This window comes from Phalacrocorax carbo, chromosome 8 (genome assembly GCF_963921805.1).
Source record: "Phalacrocorax carbo chromosome 8, bPhaCar2.1, whole genome shotgun sequence".
Taxonomy (NCBI): Eukaryota; Metazoa; Chordata; class Aves; order Suliformes; family Phalacrocoracidae; genus Phalacrocorax; species Phalacrocorax carbo.
In genome coordinates this window covers 30956312-30981919 of record NC_087520.1, presented here as the reverse complement: position 1 = coordinate 30981919, position 25608 = coordinate 30956312, and the positions used below count along the sequence as shown (strand labels likewise).

The following is a 25608-nucleotide window of genomic DNA, read 5'->3' as shown; positions in this document are numbered from 1 at the left end:
TGAAAATCAATTAATTTGTTGTCTGTCCTCTACCTGGGAAAAAGTGGTAAGATTACAGGTTTTAGATAGCTAGTATCTCCCAGCTAGGCTTCTTGTGTCATGCAAAAGTAATCAGCTACTACGCTGTTGAACACTTGATGCTATATTCCTCTTTAATTCCTTACAAATTGGATGTTCAGCATAGAAGCGAACAGCACGTCAGCATTTACTAGCATTAATATAGTTCCCTAATTCACTGCTGTGGAGTGAAGAGTTTACATACTTCACCATGTCTCCCACACTAGATAGTAATCAACATGGTACTTATCTTTTGCTGCTCCTGCAGTGACATACTCCAATTTTTATCTCCTACCTCCCTTGTGACAAATGAAAACAAACCCACACTTATCTGCATTTTATATACATATATATATGTACTGCACAGTTGTTTCAGTTTTGAGTACACTAACATGCAAACGAGACATGGAATAATTTGTATTGCTCTTGGCCCACTTTGATTCTCCCAGTTGCCTCTAGAGGAACTTATTAGGAATTAAGAAGCTGACCCAAAGGTTCCCATGCCGCACTCCAATGCAGAACTAAACAGAATTATTCAATTCACCACTGCTGTCCTCCTTAGGATCCTATCCCTGTTAAGGAAAAGCCCTTCACTGGTCATAATTTATTCCCTTTCTAATTAAAATGATACCAACTCCAATCAGTGTCAACAGACTTTAAGAACCTGCCTAAGTTTTTGTGGGGACAGAATTTGGTGATTACATAGCACTTGGTAGGTAAGCACTGCTTCTTGGCGAACATGGCCAGTCATTCTGACCAGCACACCTAATGAATTGCCCTCTCATTTATACAGAAAAAAATTTTAAAAATTGATTTGCCTATATGGATGTAGAAACATATTCAAAACCTTTCTTCATCCTCACCTGTATTTTTGAGATGCTATCATAATTGTCCCTAACACTTTTCTTTTACTCTTGCTGCAATCATCTTTCAGTTTGCTCCTGTTGAGGGAAGAGCAAGACTTTGCCTTCTGTTTCACAATACATGTGAAAGGGCCGTGCAAGAAGACATCCTCATTCCCTCAGTATATTTCAGCTCTTTTGCATTTAAGCAAAGAGCTATTTCAGAACCCAGGGCACTCCTACTGGAGGGAAAGCCACTATTCTTATGCTTTAGGGTAAGGCTCAGTATGTCAGAAGTTTAACACAGGCTCTGTAGCCCACATTTTCTTTACAGTCTAATTTGTTTTTATTAATGTTGAACACTTAGCACCAGAAACAGGTTAAAAGGAAGGTGTAACAGACTTAAGCTTGTACAGAGACACAGACACACAGTAATCTTTACTTTGCCCCAGCTCTTGAAAAGTGATCCTGTTGGTCAGCTTTCATAAATTATGTTCCTTTTTCTTCCACCTTACTTTTGAGATAGACCCCAAAACAGATTTAAAAGGGTGGAGCTGAGTGTTAACTGCAGTGTATTAGCTCTGCACAAAACAGCATGCCATTTTGATATAAACTGCATCACATTCTGTTAATAGCTTATCAGAGCATTCAGATTTAGAACATGCATGGCAAAGACAAACAGGTAACACTGCAGATTGTTAAAAATACTAAAATTATTCTGAAGGAGTATTGATAGTCAAAAGAATTTCCAATTTAAAAACCAATGTAGGTATCACAGATCTTTTAAAGCATTACAAATATCTTCTGTTGAGGACAGTTGTGAATTTATACTTTCTAATTGAAACCTTCCCCCTCTCCTAGCTACTCTAGCATAGTGTCTCTCAACCTGGATGAACAGGTAAATGCATTTTCTTTCATTCCACTGGCAGTTAAGATTTTACCTAAATCTACAAAGCTTCTTAGCTGCCTGTAATATGAGCAGGCTGCCAATTTCATCCATAACACTTACATCCATAACACACAGTTAGTTATCTGTCTTGCTAAATTACCTTTCTTTATGTAAGAAAGAGCACTTCAGAATGTCAGAAGCCTTCCTGCTGATCATTAAAAAGCAAGAGGCGTAATGCCACCTTGTGACAGTACTTCAAGAATACACTGAACATCCACTGCTCCCACGGTGATCTTCAAACTGCTGTCCATAGACCCTTAGGAGTATAGCCTATTTCCAAAATGCACGATGCAGGTTCAAGTACATACTATATAGAATTTTTTGTATCTGAAAATATTAAAAAGGATCTGTTTTATTTCCATGGAGAAATACTTCAAAGTTCATAAGTGAAAGAGGTACTAGCAAAGCACAGGTTTTCTAAGGGTATCTATACCCTAGATACAAACACCAACAATGACATCTGACAGTTGCATGGCTTGTGCTATAGTATGGTATGCATGTATCTGGAAAATATATCTGAATCTGTAAGAGTCACTTTTAAGCCTCTGCTATGATTTTTACCTTTTGAGGAAAGGGGATTTTAAAAAGTGCTAACACACTATTTAAAGTGATAACAGTTCTTTAGAACTGCTACTGCTTTAATAAGCAATTCAAGTGAAGCGGAAGATTTTTTTTTCATAGAAAATATTACTACAAATCTGTAGTAGCAGCAGTTTTTAATTTACCAAAAACTGGCATCTATTAGCAACAGAACATACACAAAAAATATATTTGTTTATACAAATAAAATTAGGTTCTGAATATTCATAAAGTAACATAACAAAGCAACATTTTTCTTCACATTGATATTCAAAGTTAGTCAGATCAGTTGTGATATAAAAACCCTGCATAATATTCAGTCAAGCACCATGGCAGACAGTGCATTAAGATCTCTCATGAATGGATGAGCAGCTAGTATTTGATCAATCTTCTGTCTTTGCTCATAATCAGGAAAAATTTTTATCAGGGCTTCTCTTAGCTGTAATGTTTCTGAGGCAGATCTCTGTGGTGGATTTGCTAGACAAGCCTGTATGTTTGTTTCCAGTGGAAGCCATGTTGATGAACGATCACCAGATACTCCGTTTTTAGGCTGGCGACTGCTACTGGTTGGTTTAGCGACTGACACGAAGAAAGGTGTCTCAGAAGAATATTGTCCACTGCTCTGTAAGGCCTTTTGTGCTGATCGAAAATCTCTAAGGAACAAAATAAACATTTTGATTAAATTAAGGTAAAGGAGATGCTAGCTGTCTCTGTTCAAACACAGAAAAGAAAAATGCATATAACTCCTATACTTCACTGCTGCTCAGCTAGTTACTGATCAGAATCAAATGATAAGCATTTTTTCCAAAGTGAAACAAAACAGTAGGTGTAACAGTTTTCAGTTTGAATCTGGCATGACTAATAACATGAACTAACATTTCTAGGGCTAGTCCCAATATGCTGTGAGTACTTTACTTTGAGAATACAGCAACAGCCAAAGCTTATTTTGTGGAAGCATCAACATCAGTATTGAGCTAAACGCATAAAAAGATACATGAACACATGTATACTGACTCAGAACGTGTGAAAGTATTGGCAGACCAAGGGGGCTTCCAGATGCTCCACAAGACTATTCCTCATCTACTTTTGCTTGTGATTGTGAGCTGTGCTCACATTTACATCAAGGCCTTCATATGACATCCTTAATAGGGCAATGAAGTTTTTCAGTAATTTCAGGATCTGAATACTCTTCCTCAATTACTGAGATTTTATTTCAGACTTTGAAAAGTTGTTGCTACTCTAAACTGCTAGGTCTGTAAAATTTAGGGCCAAGTCTACTTCAGATGCCACTACATAACACAGAAATGTGAACTGGAACTCGTGTTATAGTAAATTCTCCTACCACCAAGGGAAACAGTACCTAAGTTACAGAGCTCTATATTAAAAGCATTTAGATTACAACACCTCCCACTATTCAGCATGGAAAGACTCTATAATTGCATGAGATCCTTCTACTTTCTGATCTTATTCCTGGAGCCATTTATGCTTTCTGCACCATTTAACTCAAGTAGAAAAGTCTCAGGGAAGGAACAAAATTAACTCTTTACACTGGTACCTCTTCTCTGTCTTAAAAAAACCCCACCACACGCCCCCCAAAACCAAAGTCCAACTCCAGTTCCAAGTTTACACATAGGAAACCAAGCTCTTCTAGAGTCTTCTCAAACAAATCTCTTTCCATTTCTACAATCATCATAGTCACCTCTCAGACTCTGTTTTTGCTTTATTTTTCTCAGACACAAGTGGCTAAAACACAGTGTTCCAAATGACATCTCGTAAGGGCTCTGTGGAAGAGCTTTAATACTTTCTTAGCATTTCTTATTGGAGTTCTAGAACAGTACTTGCTTTTTTTCGTGTTGACATTACATGCTTATTTTCAAATCAGCCTGTGACCTACTGGCATATACATATCTCACTTTCCTCAATTGTTTCCAATAGCTGAGACTCCTAATCATTCTTTGTATTAATCCTTAAGAACAGCTTGCCTTTCGTATTGCTAATTTTATCTCACTTGTTTCTAAAAGCTCTCTCAATACTCCTCACTGTCATTAGAATTTGTAACTCCTAAGCCGGTGAAAGAAGAGCAAAGAGCAGCTTATTTTCTTGTGCAAAAAAGCAAACCCATTCTTAAGCCTTGGTAGTTAATGCAAAGCAATTTTGTACTTTGAATACATGTACATTTAAGAAGTACAATGATTTTAACAGAACAGTATATATTTATTAATATTTAAACCTATGGATCAAATACAAATGCATTTAATAACAATGCCCCTCAAAAATAATGTTATGAACAGTACAGTACCTTCAAGTGTGAAGTGAAATGCCTCTCCCATGACAAATATGAGTGTAGTGTTTCTTTTGTAGCCCCTATTGTACCACTATGAATAAGTGATCAACCAAGCTGTTTTAAATAGCATCACTGTAATTAACAGGATACCAGGCTACCACATACCCAAACCACTGGCAGCTTTGTGCAGTGTCAACACAGTTTGGACCACCTTTGTATGAAAGCCACCGTGACCAAATCTCAGAGGAAGCTATTGCCTTGCTTATCTTAGTTCTGAGAGAAATCTTGATTAGGCGCAAATGTCACCAGCAGTTTCTGCTAGTAATAGGAAAAACATGTTTTTGTTAAGCTACTACACATCCTACAGTGCTCTTGCTTAGTTTTACTGTACCTTTACTACACAGATCTAAAGAAGCATTCAAGAGAACGAGTAAAACGGTTTATTTCACATTTGAAATCATAACTGACTCGAACAAAAGTGAAAACAGTGCTTGTACCTAGAACAACCATCACTTCGAAGGAAGTCATCTAATCTAGGTCCATTTCTTCCCAAAGGATCATCAGGAACCATAAATATGTCACCAGCAAAAGTGTATTGGAGCAACCTGCAAGAGAGTTCTTTCAATATTATTTATTAACAATGTATTACACTCTTGCTGCCCTTTGCCTCTGTAGCATAGGACAAGTTGCCTTAGAACAGACACTTCACACCACATCAGGGGTCACTGAATCATAATTAGTACTGCATTTTAGATACAACCAGTATTCACTGTCAAAACAATTTAATGGAAGCCTATGTGAACTGTTCCTATTGCACTGCAGAACACTGAGTTGGTTGCTTGGTGTGGTTTTTTTTTGACAGCAAGTGTTGGATAACTGCAAATTTTTGTGTAGAGACATAGGTGGAATTCTCTAGGTGATTAGAGAAGATTTTCTGATTGTTCAAACTCCCCTCCCTTGTAAGGATCTTCAACCACATAGCTAAAATGCATATGTTATCAGAAAGCCACACAACTAGCAAATGCAGCATTAGCTGTTTAGAGTTAAGACACAAAGAAGCTTTTTTCCTGGAATCATTTTGGGACAGAGGGAAATCTGCATTAAAGGAAGTCACTTCAACTAAAATTTGTCTGCGAGGAGAGAATTTGGTACAGTGTAATTTTCCCAGAAGTAAAACAAATAGCAGGTGTTAACAAAAGCTCTTAAAAAAACACAGACTCAAATAATGTGCTAAGTATTCTTGCTGAAGTTCTGTAGGAGAACAGAACCTGACTTGGGTAGAATTCACCCAAGAAATAGCGTAAATACCCACCTGATTAGTCAACATCAGTTCCACATTCTCCCAGATAGACTGTGAGAACCCAAAGCAATTTTCAATTATTTATTTCATTAAACTTATACAGACCTCAGTCACTACAGTAGATGTCAGACTCAGATGATGTCAGGGAGACTCTGAGGGATTAGTGGGAAATTTGGGCAATAAAAAAATCATACCTTAATAGTAAAATGACCCGATTTAACTGGAGGGGGGAAAACCAAACCAAACAAACCAAACAAAGTAAAGAAAAGAAACCAGTTGCACAGGAGAAACTATAATTCACAGAGAATGCACAAGCTGAAGCAGGGATATTTGATAGCAAAGTGAACTAATTTAAACCCAAAGGACACTCAACAATTGCAGGGAAATGGCTACAGGGATATGCTGCAAGTGTTCGTTATTTTGTTTAGCAATGCCAATTTGTTGTACTACAGTACAGAGTGATTGATTCTGAAACCTTAAAAGTGACACTGTATGTCTGCATCAGCTGTCACGACTCCTTGAAGAAATGAAATGTAGAGCAAGAAAGCCTGTGAGAATGGACCACAAATATATACTCAAACAGGATTTAAGATCGAGCTGCAGAAGTGATACAGCTCAGCTACTACACCAAGTTCCTATTTATGTAAGTAATTAACAGATTTACATCAGAGAATATATCAATAATCATTAGAGAAGATATCAATAATCAGGACATTAGACTACTTAACACACGATTCTAAGGCCATGAATCAAAGTGGTGAAACACATACAGTACTTCGTTGGGCTCTACCAGCATTGCAATGACAGATTAAGTAAGGACAGATATCCTTTCAAGTTTTCATAGAAATTAAGTAATTACCTTTTTTGAATAATTTCTCTCCAGGAAAGTGATTCTGTCACAAATTCTCTGAAGTTATCATTAGTCACAATAACACCTCCAGTTTTATCAGCAAGATGTAATAAAAACCTGTAAAGTTCATTTCGAAGACTGTTAAGATAGTCTGCTTTGCTGAATATTGTCCAAGAATCTAGAAAACTAAACATTTCACCATCCAAGAGTAATCTAGTTCCATGAAACAAGTACTTTGAATACCAGGAAATTACTTGTTTTCACCCACCATGTAACTTTAAACAACATTTTAGGGAGCATGTATTTATTTAGTGCAGCAGTCTTCACAGGAAGCCTTTTTTCCATTTAAAACAATCCACAAGCAAACCCCCATAAAACCCTCGGGATTATCAGATTCTGAAATATTTGTAGAAGTAAATGGTTTGCTTTACAAAAGAGTACAGTATTTATCACACAGTCCAACACAGTCCATATACTTTTTTGCTTAGCATTAATATTCGTGTTCTGCAAGATAGTGTTATGCATATTAGTTGTTTGCTTTGTCAACACTTATTAACAGAGTGCTGCTACCATTTTGTTGTTAAATAAATTATGACAAAAAGGTAACTATTAATTTATTAAGAAAATCCCTTTTTTTTTTACCTGTCTGAAAACAAGCTTTTTGCCATTTGAAACTATGTTAGCAAAGAGATAACAGATGGTGTTCTTTTAAAGAAATGAGTATGCTTTTCATGAGACTGCAAATATGTTAGCACATCACTCATTTCCACAGTAATCGCAACTGTAAATACTGTACCTACATAGCATTTTATATTAAATGCTGGGTGTGTATAAAATATTAGTGAGTAAACCACTCCAACTTGGCTGCCTTCTACATTTTTTCTTCGCTTATTATTCAAGAGATCAGAGTTGCTACATTTTAACAAGGAAGAAAAATTAAGTGCACTCTCTATATCTTTTGCGTACCAAGTTCAGCAATCAGGTACATAACTGTGCGATCTATCAAAAATAGGCATGCCCCTGGTGCAAAAGCCTGACAATTTTGTAGTCAGAAAAATAAAGTATGAATGATTATTAGTAGGAAGGAAGAAACCGAAATCCAGTGAACTGTAGCTAGCTGCAAAACACAATTTCAAAGCTGCAAACTGCTCACATGCAGAATCAGAAAAGCTGGTTGTGGAAAAAAAACTTAAGCAGCCTGCACTTTTAACCATGTCTCAAGACTGGGAAAATTTGGCAACAGCAATGCAAGCACCTGTCCCCTACACCCAACAAAAAAGCCCCTACAGCTTCCTGTTTTTCACTGAAAGATGATCCCCACATTTTGAAGTTGAACTTTGGTGCTTAAATTAACTTGGAAATTTACTAGCGTACATATTGTTACAAATACCCTGTTCCAAATACACAGCTATGTCCACAATTGCAACACGGGAAAAAAAAATGGAACAGATCAGATTTACGCTAGTGCTCCCCAAACATAAAAGTAAATTCAGAGATAGACTGATTATCAGGAAAGCATAAAAATATCACTAAAAGACTAATTTCCTCCTCAGTGCAAGTGATGATATTTGAAATGGATTAACTTTTTTTTTTAGTTCAACTTGCCATAAAAATTTGCCATTCTCCATAAATTTCTGAAAACAGTATGTACAATACTATTAGAGAATTATGTCTAAAAATGCTTCTTAGGACAGTAAAATAATGTAACAGAGCTCAGTCTCAAGTTAGATGCATAGAGCTCTGTCTAAACAGGTTGAAGAACTAGCTAATACTACCACTTATGAAGTATTAAGCTTTTACAACCATTAGTCAGGTGTTCAAAAATACTTGAAATCTATGTATATTCCGTACCTGTCATCATGAGCAGCAATTCTTGCTCCTAACACCATCCTGGCAGGGGTTAAAGACAATATTCCAACATCCTGGAGCTGTGTTAAGAAATCCTGCTCTGTTAAAACATGAAACAACTGTTCTTAAAAACAAAAGCTTTCTTCCAAGCTATTTATGAATTTCATAATTCATCTGAGATATAATTAGCAAAGAAGATAGGCTATTTTTGTACCTATTAATCTATTGAAATTACATACTGCTGGCTGAAGAATTGCTAATATTATAACAATGGGGAGGAAGAGGTTGAAGCTAGAAATTAAAGAGCAAATAAAATCCAAACGAAAAGGCCTCCACTTAGGCCTATCAGTTAGCCTAAATAGCACTGCAGTGTCCCACATTGTATATGGAAACCCAATTACTCATGCTGAGCAGCCAGATGACTCATGCTTACTGTTTTATGAAGTATTCCTTCTCCATTCATTCTTCATGGAAGTATCGAAAAAAATAGTTATAATTTAATTTAATAAAGAAAACATTAGGAAACTATTTCCCTCACCTGTAATGTAAGGATCACGTCTTGTTCTCCACTGTGGAACGAATACGGTAATATTTCTGTGGCCACGTTTCCAAAAGTAGTCAACAGCTATTGCAATTCCTCGACAGGAGAAGAATTTCCTTAGACCATGACTGCGGGTGAAAGAAAGAGAAGAGAGATTAAATTTACTAGAGTTTTGCTACTCTAAATACAAAGAAAACAGAACAAAACCTTGTGAGTGAAGCTGGAAGTTACACATACAGCCTCAGAAAAATAAAAGGTAGATGAATGTTACAGACGAGGAATCTTATAAATGGAGAGGGATCTTCAGCAAAAGAAGAGAATAGAAACATCACTTTGCAACTTCATAGCTCTGCATCCTTTCAGTTTCATGGGCACAATGATATTTGAGTAATTAAAAGTGGGTTTAGCTTTAGAAAGAGGCCAATAATGATGGTGTCCTGGTTCTGGCTGGGATAGAATTAATTTTCTTCTTAGTAGCTGGTATAGTGCTGTGTTTTGGATTTAGGATGAGCTTGATGTTGGTAATGCACTGATGTTTTAGTTGTTGCCGAGCAGTGGTTACAGTAAGTCAACGACTTTTCAGCTTCTCATACTGCCCTGCCAGTTAGGAGGCTGGAGATGCGCAAAAAGCTGTGAGGGGGCACAGCCAGGACAGCTGACCCCAGCTGGCCAAAGGAATATTCCATAACATATGATGTCATGCTGAACAAAAAAGCCAGGGGGGAGTTGGCTGGGGGGGCACAATCATTGTTCAGGAACTGGCTTGGCATCGGTCGGGGGTGGTGAGCAATTGCATTGCGCATCACTTGTTTTGTACATTCTTTTATCATTATTATTATGTTCCCTTCCTTTTCTGTCCTATTAAATTGTCCTTATTTCAATTCAAGAGTTTTACTTTTTTTCCAGTTCTCTCTCCCATGGCACTGGTGAGGAGCGAGCTAATGGCTATGTGGTGTTTAGCAGCCTGCCGGGTTAAACCACGACTGATGGTTTCCAAAATCTATTGATTATAGATTAAAATTATCATAATCCAATATTGTAGTAATTCCAAATATAGTCCCAGTGCAAAACACAACACCTTTAGTTCAACTGGTTCCCAAGGATTACACATCTGAGAAGTTCTCTGATAATCTAAGGTATTAGGGCCTCCTCTCCCTTCGATTCAACAATCTGAGCCACTGTTTTCAAGCAAATTAATGAAATTTCTTTAAAGAAAAATTTTCAAAACACTGTATTTTAGGGGCAATCCTTTTTTCCCCCACATTTCAAAATATAAGATGTTTATTACCTGTTTTTGCAAGTTAGTTAAGTAACTTTCCAGAAAAATCAGCAACTGCCCAATACGAATGATACAGAGATTTGAGTTGATGACCTTGTGAGGTCCCTCTCCATCAGAATGATCCAGTGATCCTACATACCCCTTTAACACATGGCAGGAAGTCCTCCTTTAGCAAATAACTGTCTAAGCAGATTATGGGAACTGAATGGGAAGAAGAATCTTAAAATAAAGCACAGAAGACAGAATCAAAAATACCTCTAGAATAAACTCCTACAAAACACCTATTAGCACCTTATATAAGGCTAAATCCAGTTTTTATTCAGAAACTTTTCACCTCACATTTTCATATATTAGAGTCTACACTTAGACAAAACTGATATACATAGAAAAGACACACTGATTCAGAACTGCTAGCATGAACAGGCAAAGCACTTCTTACAAAGTAGTGCCTACTCTATATTGTGAGTTAGATGTTAAGTCACTACAAAGTGCTTCTCATAAGTGATCAAGCAGTATTCATATTTTAAACCAGTCTCCTAATTAACATGCAATTGTGTATTATAAGCCTAATAGTAAGTTTTGAATGGAATCTTATCTTTAAACCCCTAGTTTAACCTACCAAGAAATCTGAAGAGAGATTTCTTTAGAACATGTCCATGGAAATGTTTAACAGTGAAACTCAGCCTTTAGTAGCATTCATGTATCCATTTCCAATTTCGTAAACTCATTTTAAAATAAATGAGTATCAAAATATAAATCTATTAAGGTTCTCTGAATTTGGAGAGGAATGTTTTATGTAGAAGGGCAGAAAAATTAGTAAACTACATCTGAACTATAAAAGGCAAGAAAATCTGACTTAAGAGTTTCTGGAAAAAAAAAAACCAACCTATGCCACACTTGCTGTAATAAGTGTTCTTGATGTCAAGAGCAGTCAAATAAAGGAATGCAATTGTGACAGAAGAGTTAGCCCTCACAAACCTTCTAGGTCATAAACTTAAAATGCAGTCATCATCCCTCCACTTTAAGTTAAACATCCTATTCAATGAACTTGAAAACTGTTAAATACTTTCACTGTATTAATGGCTCTCAGTAGGACTTCAAGAGATGCAGAGGTCTCGATGCTCATGTTGGAAATTATGCCTTCTCTACTTGTCCATGCTCCTGCTTTAGAGCTTTAAACCTACCAAACTATACAGAGTAGTCTGTTTTTAAAATGTTTTGAAGCCTAGAACAGCAGCTTTTGATTTGTCCTGTATAACAAACTCCTGTTCTGTAGCAGCTTAAAAAAAAAACAACACCAAAAACCACACAAATAGAAGCAGTATATTTAATTATCAAATAACATGTAGAATTAAGGTAAGCTATAATATTAATATCTCACTGCTAGATAAACAGAAATATGAAATGCATTATTTGAGCTAGGTAAACATCTGAAGGATAGCAAATTACCACAGCAAGGTGGTCTTTTCAAGACATCCATCTCAAAGACATGCGCTATGCAACTGCCATTGTACATACTGGTTTTGGTTGTCCCAGTTCATAAAAAAAAACCCCTGTGAAGACCCTACGAAGCTATTTCTGAAGTTAAACAATATCGTAAGCAGCACAAAGCACCAAACAGCAGGTTGCTTTCTGGAATATTTAACGCTTTCCCCTTTGGTTTTGTAATTAAAATAGGGAAAGTACATATCATTATTTACAAATAATTCTATTAAGATATAACTCCATTGAATTATTCTTTTGAGTTTCTTCCACATTTTAATAAAATTTAAAATTACCCAACAGCTACCTAGCTATTTCAGTCTGCCCTGAAAAGCCTGTTTTCAGCACACAAAGAGTCAGTTTTTAAAAATACTTGTTAGCCGTTTGAGTAACCTCTGGGCTTCAAGCACACTGAAAGTACAGCTAACATTAATACATCAATGTGCCATTTTTACTAGGCTGCACGTGTCAAGAGGAAAAATTCTTCAGCTTCTTGCAGTCTTCCAGAGTTAAGACACAACTTAAACACATGACATTAAGTCACAATGCAAAACACATGACCTTCAGGGTTAAAAGAACACCCAACCCAACACAGGCATAGAAGCAGATGTCCATAACCTCAAGGTACTGAGAAGTACAACTGAAAACAGTTCAAACAATTCAAAGCAAAATTGAAAACAATTCTTCACTTTCTAAGATGTAAGAAAATAATGAGTCTTTATTGAGCCAAAAGGAAGCTGAAGAATACCTACATTTAAAAAAAACAGGTCCCCACATCATGGTTTTAGCTGGGATAGAGTTAATTTTCTTCACTCTAGCTGGCATAGTGCTGTGCTTTGAACTTAGCATGGAAAAAAATGTTGAGATAACATGCAGATGTTTTGGGCTGTTGCTGGGTAGCGCTTGTACTGGTCAAGGACATTTCTGGCTTCCCGTGTTCTGCTGGGTGCACAAGAAGCCAGGAGGGGAGGGGGCACAGCTAAGAGAGCGGATTCAACTGACCAAAGGGATATTCCATACCATGCAATGTCATGCCCAGTATGTTAACTGGGAGGAGCTGGCCGGGGGAGGGAGGCAGCAATCACAGCTCGGGGATGGGCAGCGTCGGTTGGTGGGTGGTAAGCAGCTGTATCATTCATGTTTCTGTGGTTTTTTTTTTTCCCCTTTTTTTCTTTCCCTTCCGTTTCCATTTTATTATATTATCATTATAGTAATAATAATAATAATTTTATTGTAATTATTAAACTGTGCTTATCTCAACCCACAAGTTCTTTTGCTCGTCCGATTCTCTTCCCCATCCCACAGGGGGGGAGTAAGCAAGCGGCTGCATGGTGTTTTGTTGCCAGCTGAGGCTGAACCACGACAGTAAGATATTTAAGTATCTCAACGGTTCTGCTAGTTTGAGGCAGTTCTCTGTCCATGGCTTTTCAGAAGCAGAGTTTTCGTTTGGTTGAGCAGCAGGTGGCAGATGTTGTATAACCATATTTGGAGACTGTACGTCAGTGCTACTGAGCTACTATGCCCTACTCTAATGCTGGGTGTGTGCAAGAAAATCCATTAGCATGCATGAAGGAAATACCATAGTTTTTGTAATGCACATATATAGTTGATAAATATACATATATTGGGGGTGCATGCTTAAAGATTTTTTTTACTGATGGGGTGTGTTGTGGTTTAACCCCAGCCAGAAACTAAGCCCCACATAGCTGCTTGTTCACTCCCACTGCAGTGGGATGGGAGAAAAAAGCCAGAAAAGTAAAAGTGAGAAAACTCATTGGTTGAGATAAAGACAGTTTAATAGGTAAAGTAAAAGCTGCACACATAAGCAAAGCAAAGCAAGGAATTCATCCACTGCTTCCCATTGGCAGGCGGGTATTCAGCCATCTTCAGGAAAGCAGGGCTCCATCACACATAACTGTTACTTGGGAAGATAAAATGCCGTAACTCTGAACGTACCCCTCCCCCCTTCCTTTTTCTTCCCCCAGCTTTATATGCTGAGAATGATGTCATATGTTGTGGGATATCCCTTGGGTCAGCTGTCCCAGCTGTGTCCCCTCCCAACCCTTTGTGCACCCCCAGCCCACTCGTTGGTGGAGTGAGAGACAAAAAAGGCCTTGACTTTGTGGAAGCATTGCTCAGCAGGAACGAAAAACATCCCTGTTTTACCAACACTGTTTCCAGCACAAATCCAAAACCTAGACCCATACTAGCTACTGTGAAGAAAATTAACTCTATCCCAGATGAAACCAGCACAGAGCGCTCAATCAGGAAAAATTAGGAGACAACTGCCCACAGCAGTCTCACAGCCATCAGAGAGATAAGCAGATGTTTATCCACCTTTTTTTAATTCATTGGTTTCAGATGTATTTAAAAAAAAACCCACAAAACCCCACAGATGAAATGTGTAGATGAAAAAAATCTCTCCATAAAAAAAACCAACCCAAAACCAGACAAAGAGGATGAGGTATATTTGTTATCTTCTACATGACCCCAGCAATTTGCATTTCTCTTCCACTAATACACATTTGGGAAATAATTTATAACAGTTCAAGGTAGCTTATGACTCAGTTGTGACTCGCACTTTTATATCACTATTTTCTAAATAACAGAGTCTGAACAAAGAGGAAATAAGTTTGCTTTAAAAACTATTTACTGTAACAAAACACTGTACTTGAATTAAAGGAGTACCAAGAGTTATGAATCATGTCAGGCTTCCCCTTTAAAGTTAGCAAGATTATAAAATGCAAGGAAACCTTAAATTATTCATTCCATTAATTCTCCAGTGATTGACCTGGACAGTTTTACTGTTGCCAGTCCTAAGGGACTAGCTGTGGGCCCTTTAACCTGGGGGAATAAATTTAAGGATTATCATCACCTTCTTCAATTAATGACCTCTTGGTAGGAAAGGTTACACATTAAGAAATCTTCTGACATTCCTTCTCATAAACAGAAGTTACTTAGATTTACTTTTGATGCCTTGTCTGTGCTATAGAGACCTTCTGGATTAACTACAAACATTTCTGTATTACCGGGTCCTTGGTCCTTAAACTGCATTTGAGAATAATAATATTTTAAAAGTGTATGGTTTGTTCTAATGGGGAAAAAGAGCAATCTAGCAGAAACACATGCAAATATGTAAGAGGCCTGTCAAAAAAACAGGCAAAGTGAGACATATATTTCTGATGACGTTTTTAGTTTAATTCATATAAAAATATCTGAATGAACTATGTCCAGGAATTTCAAGATATCATCTCATAGTTTATGTAAGAGATCAGCAAATATTAAGGTATCAAAACAGAAATCATCAGGCTAAGACTGTAAGGGAAGAAGTTAAGACTGATTCCCCAATTTGCTAAAATAATTAGCTAAAATAAATTAACAGTTCTACTAGCACTTTACAAAAAGAACAAAATTTATTATTTCTGTTCTCAAGCAAAAATCATACGTGTTACAAAAAAAAGGGAGTTAAAAGTATTTATTATCCCCAACAACTGAGGAGGTTCTGTTATTCCATGAATTCTGGTGAGGTGTTTAGGAGCTACAGCAGATCGTTCATAACCATGAAAGAACAAAATCTAAGGGTATCTTTATCTACCTCTGTGAAACAAGCAGCATACTACCATTTCTTTTCCCCATTAACACAACTGTGCATACATTCACATGCAGATCTGTGTTTACATAGTTACTTCTGGGAAACTGTTAGGACAGACTGACATTATTTTCTTATGGTAGATAACAATTTTTTTTTTTCCCCCTGGAAAAGTTTATTTTCTTCTCCTAAACAGCATTTAAGTAGATTCTGTTGTGAAGCCTCTTTCATCTAATAGCCGGAAGTAGATGACACATGATACATGTATCTTAACCAGTCAGATGTGTTTTTCTTAGCCTAAGAACATCCGATGGAATTCATGGGATCACTGGTAGTACTCCGGCCTATTCTTAGAAAATGCCCTATTTGAGAATCAGTTACAACTAAATAGAAGATAATATAGCTGATATGAGGCTCTTCAGAATTTCCAATCTCCAAGATTAAAATTCATATTGTAAAATAGTTTAAGAAACACAACCTAAACTTCCTCAATTCCTCTGGGGATACAGATTATTTTTCTCAGAATTACTATTGTTTTGCTTGAAGTACTCCGTTTTGGTTCTGGAAGCATAGTTAAAGAAAGAAAACTAATTTCTGTACTTGGAAGGGTTTATGCATGTTCAGCAGAAGAACTCTGAATGCACCAAAAAATCTTCAAAAGCAAGTTCTCATAGTAAGCTTACTCTTATTGTTACATTGCTGAGTGAAGCGGGAGAACACTCAGTTTGTTCTTAAAAACTACCACTTCCTCATTAAGAAGAAGAAATATTGCCTTTGTCATTGCTCACTTTCATATTGCAAAACTACAAAAAAGCCCCACAGCAAACACTGAGAGAACCATTTGACATGCGTGCTTGCCAAAATTACTTAGTATAAAAAGACCAAATCCAAAAGGGAAGCATACCAGATATGGAGAAGTGGAGGATTATCTGTCGAGAGCTACAAGGGCATTGCCAGAGTGTGCAGAGATGCAGTTAGAAAAGCAAAAGCCCAACTCGAACTGCAACTGGCTGTAGATGTCAAAAATAACAAGAAAGGTTTCTTCAGACATGTCAGCCATAAGCAGACAAAGAAGGAAAACATAGGCCTACTGTTAAATGGAAAAGGAGAGTCAATCACCAACAATGCTGAAAAGGCAGAGGTCCTCAACACCTTCTTCACCTCTGTCTTTACAAACACTGTTGGGTCCCAGGCTTTGGGAATGAAATTGCCGATTGATCCAAACACCGACCCACCATCAGTGAAGGAAGAGTTAGTACATGAATTACTACAGGAGCTTGACCCCTACAAATCAATGGGCCCTGATACCATCCACCCAACGGTGTTGAGAGATGGCTGACATCATTGCATAATCTTTGAGAAGTCATGGAGAACGGGGGATGACACAGAGGACTGGAGGAAGGCAAATGTTACCCCTATCTACAAGAAGGGCTTGAGGGAGGATCCGGGTAACTATAGGCCCATCAGCCTTACTTCAGTCCCTGGGAAAGTTACGGAATGAATCCTCCTGGGGGGCATCACAAGTCAAATGAAGCCAACATGGCTTCACTAAAGGCAGATTGTGCTTGACAAACCTGGTGGCCTTCTATGACAAAGTGACTGCCTGGTTGACATGGGGTGGGCAGTGGACATTGTCTACCTGGACTTCTCCAGGGCCTTTGACACGGTCCCCCACAGTCTCCTCTGGAAGAAATTAATGCGTTATGGCCTAGACAAGTGGTCTCTGCAGTGGGTGGGGAACTGGCGCTGACAGGCCACACCCAGAGAGTGGTGACAAATAGCTCCTTTTCCAAGTGGCAACCTGTCACAAGTGTAGTCCCCCAGGGATCAATATTGGACCCAATGTTATTCAACATCTTTATAAGTGATCTGGATAATGGCATCAAGTGTACCCTGATGAAGTTTGCTGATGACACCAAGTTGAGTGGGGAAGTAGGCACTCCAGAAGGGAGAGCTACTCTGCAGGGAGATCTGGATAGGCTGGGAGAGTGGGCGAGCAAGAACCTTATGAAGTTCAACAAGGAGAAGTGTAAGATCATGCACCTGGGAAAACATAATCCAGGAGTCAGTACAGACTGGGATCCACCTGGCTGGAGAGCAGCTCTGTGGAAAGGGACCTGGGGGTCCTGGTGGACAGAAAGCTCAACATGAGCAAACAAGTGTGCTGCTGTGGCCAAGAAGGCCAACAGGATGCTGGGTTGCATCAAAAAGGGCATCGCCAGCAGAGAGAAAGAAGTCATCATCCTGCTCTACTCAGTGCTTGTCAGGCCACACCTGGAGTACTGCGTACAGTTCTGGTCCCCTCTGTACAAAAAGGATGTGGACAGGCTGGAAGGGGTCCAGAGAAGGGCCACCAAGATGATCAAAGGACTGGGAAGCCTGCCAGATGAGGATAGGCTGGGAGAACTGGGTTTGTTCAGCCTTGACAAAAGGAGGCTTAGAGGGGATCTCATCACCATGTACCAGTACTTAAAGGGTAGCTACAAAGAAGATGGAGACTCCCTTTTTACAAGGAGTCACATGGAGAGGACAAGGGGAAATTGATACAAGTTGCTCTTGGGGAGATTCCGATTGGACACAAGAGGAAAATTTTTCACAGTGAGGACAGTCAACCATTGGAATCATCTCCCCAGGGAAGTGGTTGACTCTGCCACATTGGACACCTTCAAGAGTCGTCTGGACAGGGTGCTGAGACATCTTGTCTAGACTGCGCTCTTCCTAGAAAGGGTGGACTAGATGATCCCTGAGATCCCTTCCAACCTATGATTCTGTGAAATCCAAGTCTCTTCCTGACTAGAGAATAGCAATCAATTCAAGGATGATTTTGATGAGACAAATGTTAAAATGAACAAAGTGAAGCACAGAATTTTAGAGGGATATGGGTTCTAACTGATCTTTGCTATTCTAGTTAGTTGTAGCAAACTTAAAAAAAGAAAATTAAAAAGAACATTGTAATTGGCAATGCCTTCCAAAGTTGTCTACAATAGAAACACTGAAGGAAAAAAAAAGTGGAAAATCCCTGCATCATAGCCAATGAAAGGGATTTCTCGATCTTTTCATTATTAACTGTGCCCATTTTGTAGGGTTCATTTGTATGGTGCCATGTCAGCCGATCTATTAAAATTATCAAACAGCCCTGTAATTGTCAACTATCACTTGCATACATTCTTTCAGGTACTAGGAGGAATAGGAGACGAGGTATGTGCAGACATATACATGGTTCCCTATTCTGCAAGCTTTATGGAGGGGGTGGGGGGGAATATTTTTGTTGCATGCCTACATTTGCAAAAAGTAACAGGACACAAGCACTAATGTGTGGTGTTGTTAAAGGACGAATACCTTACTACTATATAAGAATCTGCACTATAAAATTACAAGATGCTAAGAGCAAAAGTAGAAAACCAAAACGCTTTGAAGTTGATGGTAACTCAACTCCTTTGTTACGTCCATGCAAAGCAAATTAAGTTTCATGTACAAAATTGCTTGCAACAGAAGAGAGGTCACTGAAATTCTGACTGAAGTATTTACATCAAGCTGGAGCACTGATAATTTGAAGTAGGTTGCTCTGAAATGACACAAATGGCTTCAAATTTGCCTAGTAAGAAATGCTACAGAATTAATTCACTTTTCATTTTGAAACATCTTATTATCAAAAAGGATCTCATCTACCTCTATATATATATATAGTTTTAGTTCCATTGTTCGAGTTGGTTTCAGATTATTTTAGTATTTGGGCTTCATAAATCTGAGCTTCCTGCTTTTACTAATTCACAAATTTCTACCACAGCAGGAAAGCTAAGTCTTAAAAGGCTTTACAGAAAATATTTTCCAGAGTATGGCAATTACCAACCAATTTTTAAGTCGAAATCAAGGATATTTTCTTATTCTATTTTAACTAGTTATTGCATTTGTTCAACTTCAGACTATTTATTTTTTTTTAACCAGAAGTAAATTCTGCAAGAATTGTGGGATATTCTCTCATAAAGCCACCACACTGTTCTAGCTGGATTTGCATACTGCAGTAGATGTCACATAGTGCACCTGCTAAAAACTTTTAAATCTCCTTCTATGCACAGTATCTCAACAAAGAATAACAACTCCAAACAAGTCAGTCAAAAATGAATGCTGTCACTAAATGAAGAATAAAACCAATCAAAATTGCTATTTGTTGGAAATTAAAATGACTACTACTCTCAATCTCATGTGATTTTTCATTATCAAGCCTTACCATAACTTACCAATGCAGCCATTACCAGTAGCTGAAAAACCTTTCTGTGTACACGGCCTGTTGGTCACCAAAAACCTAGCTAGCAATTACTTTACACATGCCACAGCATCCTATTTGAAAGCTCATTGAACTTTTAATAAAGAGATAGTTGAAAAGAACAATACTCACGAAATTGCAACATTGCTTCCATCAATAATGATATGCTTTAAATATGGTTTCCCAGGTTCATTTTTCAACTCCAGTCTGTATGGCTTTTTCAGAGATTCCAAAAATCTTTGAACTCCGGTAACTGAAGGATCAGGATGACATCTGTGTGGTCCCACTGTCTCTCTGTCAGAATCTGAAGGATGTATTTGTGAAGGCGATACCTGGTCTGGAACAGGATTTTCAGAATTTGAGGTTTGGAGAAGGCATTGGTTGAGAGATCTCACTTGAGAAGAGGAGCTGCAGTGTCCTAGTCGGTCCTCAAAACCAGGATGGCTATTCTGTACAGTTGAGGGCCCTGCAGATTTTTGCTGAACTGCAGTTTTAGTCTTCGCTGAGATACGCTGCACATCTGAGCTCCCTCTGGCTACAAAATCAACATCTTTTAGAGCTCCAGCTTGTATAGTGCCGAAAGTTACACCACCATCAGTTTCTATATCACTAGACCTTGAACTGTGATTCTTACCACGGCAATAAATGTCTCTTTGTTCAGAGCATATAGCTGAATTTTTACTGGAAGGAGAAGCAGGCTTGCATACTGACATATGCATTTTATCTTTGGCATCAGCTTGCGTGCTTGGTGAATCTCTTACTTTGTGATATTCATTTTTTGTCTCCTTTGAAGTATGACTGGATTTAAGAGGACTTTTATTGCTAGAAATGACTTTTTCTTCTAGCTTTTGTGAATTATTTGCATTACTTCCTAAAGGAGGATTGATAGTTCTAGGCTTTTGAGATGACTGTTCATGTTCTTTTTGAACTTTTAGATTTTCCTTTTCAATTTCTTCTAGCAATATTAATGGTTCCACAGATTGTCCTAGGATACCAATAACTTTTTCTACAATATTTTGGGAATATCCCATTGTTCTGAAGAAGTTCACAAGAATCTTGTATTCCATTTCCTCACTGATATCATCACCTTCTTTAAGGCAATAACTGGGATCATCTGATTCACTGCAGCTCTCTGAAAACAGATCAATAACTGTGTCGCTGTCTGAAGGATTACTGTGTGGAGCACATTTCACTGCCTGATCACTTTCCAAAGAGAACTGCTTTTTAGGGAGCCTTTCCTCACCATCAGAAGATCTTCTTTTACATGACTGCCTTTCTTTAGGCACCATTGCCTCTAACAGAGGCACAATGTTTACGGGAACAAAACTTGTTTCAGGAGCATCAGAAAACACAGTGTCCATTTGCTTTGTAAGCTCAGTTACAGGTGTCCCGGCATTGTTTCTTGCTTCCTCACTAACTGCTCTACCATCTCTGCTTGTAGCGATTACTTTGGAGGATTTATTTTGTAAAAGCTCAGTTGGGCTTTCAGAACCTGTAAGATCTATGACATCGCTCTCTACTTCACAACATTCAGTTTGTGCGAGAGCTAGCAGTTCTCTTTTTAGTGAGCTAGGCAAAATCAGTAAATCCATTGTATATTTATCTGCATGTGCTTCCACAAATTGTCTGAATTGCTTTTTGATCTCTGATTCATTGTCACTTAATAAACTTTCATTATTCTCAAAAAGCTTCACAAACTGCTGAACATGACTTTGAGCCATAACAACAGCCTCTGCGCCCCCCTTTATACTGAGCAATCCTATTTCCAGCACTGTTATATCAGCACAGGTATCTTGAATAAGACTGTTGAGAAACAGGCTCTGTGCACCAACAAAGATGCAGTGCATATCCTTTGGATAGTACTCCTTTTCTTCTAGTTCAGGTTCACAGAGTCCCTTAATATACTCCTACAAGGAGAAAAAGACAAATGAATATATGTGAAAAGCTAAAATATAAAATTAGTCTTGGTTAGGTCAGTAATGGACAAGTACATTAAAAGATAAAGCCAACTTAGCATAAGAAATGTGAGAAAGTAAATACTGCCAGTAAACTGGATAATAGAGATAAAATACAAACACCTGAAATGATTTTTAAATTTATCTCATAGAAAGCTAACTTTTCAATCCTACTGTTTATAAATAAATTTACTTGAAACTGATAGTAACAGAGTATTTAAGTTGTAGCTTAAAAGGTTTAAAAGACAAGTCAGAAGACATTTATTTTCCCATCCTCATTCTTTGGTCAAAGAGAATATACACTTCATTAACAAATGCCTTGCACTGAACTTCTAAAAACAGTTTTGAAAGAATTTCCAAAGCCTCATCACAGCAGTAGCTATCCTATATTTTTAAGTAATTATGTGTTACTTTCTATACTTACTAATAACGAATCAAGGACACTGATCCTGTGGCATGGCACAACATAACTAGTAGCCACAGTAGTATCCATTAAAAGATACCCTATAGGGGAAAAAAAAAAGGGGCAGCTAAAACAGAACAAATGACAAAACCACTCTCTGAACTCTCACAGATTCCCTTATTAACCAAATAAAACATTTTTATTTTAAAACTACAACTGCTAGAGCACCTACTTACAATAGGTGTATAACACCAAAGAAAATCACACCCAGAAAGCTCAACAGCATGTCAGCTTCCCACATGAGGCTTTGAAACTCAGTATTTTGAAAAAGCAGATGATACTGACAAATGACTGAAAAAACTCCAGGCTCCAGCTAGTTCTGTGTTCTAGAAAAGTTCAGGTTTTTAATAGATTAAAAAACCCCAAATCCTCAAACCAAACTCTCATTGCTATTTCTGCCACCTAGAAGTTACTATAGCTAAATTCACTATCCTACCTTATTTTAAATGCATCAGAGTTTAGAACTTTGTCAATATACTATACCATTTCTTCTTTCAGAGAGCATTATTTTTCCCCAAATTGTCTCTTTCTATGCTTAAAATTCTGTAACATAGTAAAACCAGCTTCTAACGGCAGTCACTGTATTTGCTGACTCCAAAGTATACCAAATTTTATTATCCATCTTTATTCTCAGAAATTAAACTTCTCCTTTAAATGGAACCGAAAACCAATATAAGGTAATGAATAATGTAACAGCACTTCCTATCATCTCTTGAGTTATATCACCACAGGTATCAAGGCAGGCTCCTTCAAGACAATATTAGCACAAACTGCTTCTGCAACAAAATCCACAGGATTACTTTTCATGGTTTAGTCATCCCTTGACTGCTTTTGCAGAGCAACAAGACAATAACATAATTGGGAAAAAAGGATATTAAAAATATGAGAATTTTTTTTAACATTTACTGAACAGCACTTAAGAATGAATACACTGCGTGTGAGGAATTAAAACACAAATTGCTATCACAAAACCTTTTAAAGGGAGACAATAAAGATGTGCAATTGTTTATACTTTCCAGTCAATAATCCCTCTGGATTGGGTCTGAAAGCTGCTCCACATGTCAGGGAAGTCACATCTCCCATACCCTTTAAAGTATTTAGAGTAGGAAACATTTTCTGTGTTATTAGGAAAAGCAGAAATTAGAAAATGGAAGTCTTGTGCTGTTTCAGGCTTTCAGGCTGAAAATTTTCCAGATTTCCAGGCTTTAGTTTTCTGGAAAAAAAGAAAGTGGTACTGCCGCTGCCTGGAGAAGATTAGCTGTTTATGCTACCCGTAATAGTTTCTGGAGTCTCTGAGCCCAAATATACAAGCAGATTGGTTTAGAGTCAATTTCAGAGTCAAACAATTAGAAAACCTCAACATTCACAGTATTATCCTTGTAAGTCTCTGGCATTAGACAGTTAAGGAATCAAGTTTTTGGAATTGAACTGCCAAGTGTGTGAATTAAGTCACAAAACTAACACTAATGATCCCCACTAATATTAATGTGTATTTAAACAAACCAACAAAAAGCTTCAAACACCCACATATCGAGATTTTCGTTTTTAAAGCCACCTCCAGCCTAGCTAGTGCTCACACTACCGTCCCCATCACATGATTCAAACAGCTCCAGCTACCAGGCCCATTATGAGTAACGTCAATTTCGTCGTTACTGTTGAGCTCCCCCAAAGGTTAGCCGTACAAGGGATTTAACATAATAATTCTAGGAAGATAGTTCACAGCAACTAGTGTCACAGTCAGAGACACGAACAGCCTAGGTGGCTCTCTCTTTTCACTTGTTTAGCGTTCAGTTAAAGAGAAAGCTATCTGCTCCAGCGAACAGACTGGGGAAGCACGCTGGATCTTTTACACTATGTAAATATAGGCTCCGTTAAACTGTGAGCGAGAGGTTTGCTAATAAACTACTAAATGCCACAGAGTAAAGTCAAGTCTGTAGAGCAAGTGTGAAACATGGCAACACCCGACCAACTCCGAAGAATTTCTTGACTACGGGAAGAAAAAGCAGAGCGCCACGTTTTAATCGCGGTTTAGAACAAAACTCGGCCCGTTCTCCAGGGCGTTAAATCCCTCACGCAGCTACAGGCAGACGGCAGCGACGCTTCCCAACGCGGGGAGAGTAAGGCGCTCTACAACACCGCCGAACTTTGCACTCCTCAGCTGATTCGTGTCTCCTCGTTCTCCACGCTTATGTCAACACCAGCGGAGACACCCCGGCACCTGAACACACCTATTTGCCAAGGCAGGGCCGCTTCTGCTTCCTCGCGAAGTGCTCTTTCCCCACCCTTTCTTCCTCCTACCCAGAGCCGCGCCCCTGAGCCGTGCCCCGGGCCGAAGGGGCCACTCCGTATGCCAACACGGCGCCGGTGGCGCGCCGGGTGACCGAGGCCCCGTCGACACGAGTGGGCGCCGCTCCCCACCCCACCCCGGTCCCCCATACCTTGGCGCTGCGCACGGCCTTCCCCCCGCCCACCAGCTGCACCCAGATCCTGGCAGCGGCGGGCGGCGGGCCGGGCGGCGGGATGGCGGGCTGCCAGTCCCCCTGTGCCCCGGGCACGGCTAGCCGCACCTCGAATAAGCCCTCGATGCGGCCCCGGTTCCCTTCCAGAAGGCGGCTCTTCTCCGCAGGGACGGTGAACTCATCCACCTCCGGCCCCGGCTGGGAGCCGCGGGCTGCCCAGCGAGCCGCCATCAGCGCCGGCCTCGCCGCCCCACGCTCCAGTCTCCCATCCCGCCGGGCCCCAGGACAACAAAACGGGGAATCCCCGGCCTCCCTCCGTTCGGCTCGCCGACGTCATAGCCCCGCGACGGCGCCGCCACCGCCCGGCGCCGGGAGGCGGGGAGCGCTCCTCTGCCCCGGCGCCATCTTTAGCGAGGACTGCAGGCGAGCTCCTCCCTCGGTCAGGCGAAGGCTCGCCTCTCGGCGGGACGGGCAGCTCGTGGCGGAGCCTGGGGCGGGGTTGGGGGCCGACTCACCCGCCTGCCTCAGGGTTGTGCCCCGGCTCCCTTTGCAGAGGCGGTCCCTGCCGTCCTGCCCTCGGCGCCTTGAAGGGTGGCTCTTTGCGGCGCCCTCCGCGCCAGGCACGGTCCTCGCAGACTGGCCTCTCCCCACCTCAGGGGCGAGGGTCCCGCCCACCCGCCTCGGGAAGAAACTTTCCCCTTTCACGGGTTCACAGCCTAGAAGTTTGGTTCTAAGATATTGTTCGCCCAGCCATATTCTGGTATAGTTACCTTGGATTCTATTTAAAAAGAAATATAAGTTTTATCCCTCGTGGTCGCAGGGGACAGAAGCCTAGCCCCGTTCCCCAAATCCTTAGCTCTTATAGCT

The 25608-nt window shown here is 39.3% G+C and overlaps 1 protein-coding gene across 2 annotated transcripts; it reads right to left on the bottom strand.

Annotated features, from left to right (window-relative positions):
• Positions 1-2449: 2449 nt before the first annotated feature.
• Positions 2450-25345, bottom strand: N4BP1 (NEDD4 binding protein 1). Of its 2 annotated transcripts, XM_064459432.1 has the most exons (8): positions 24721-24838; positions 22244-22323; positions 19997-21771; positions 9248-9378; positions 8713-8809; positions 6871-6978; positions 5209-5316; positions 2450-3080 (listed from the first exon to the last, which is right to left on the bottom strand). In XM_064459432.1, exons 2-8 carry the CDS (start codon positions 22310-22312, stop codon positions 2744-2746), a joined length of 2625 nt encoding a protein of 874 aa, XP_064315502.1. In that variant the 5' UTR covers positions 22313-22323; positions 24721-24838; the 3' UTR covers positions 2450-2743. The 2 variants fall into 2 exon arrangements, with proteins under 2 accessions (XP_064315502.1, XP_064315501.1); XM_064459431.1 differs by lacking the exon at positions 22244-22323 and having other exon boundaries at positions 24721-25345.
• Positions 25346-25608: the final 263 nt, after the last annotated feature.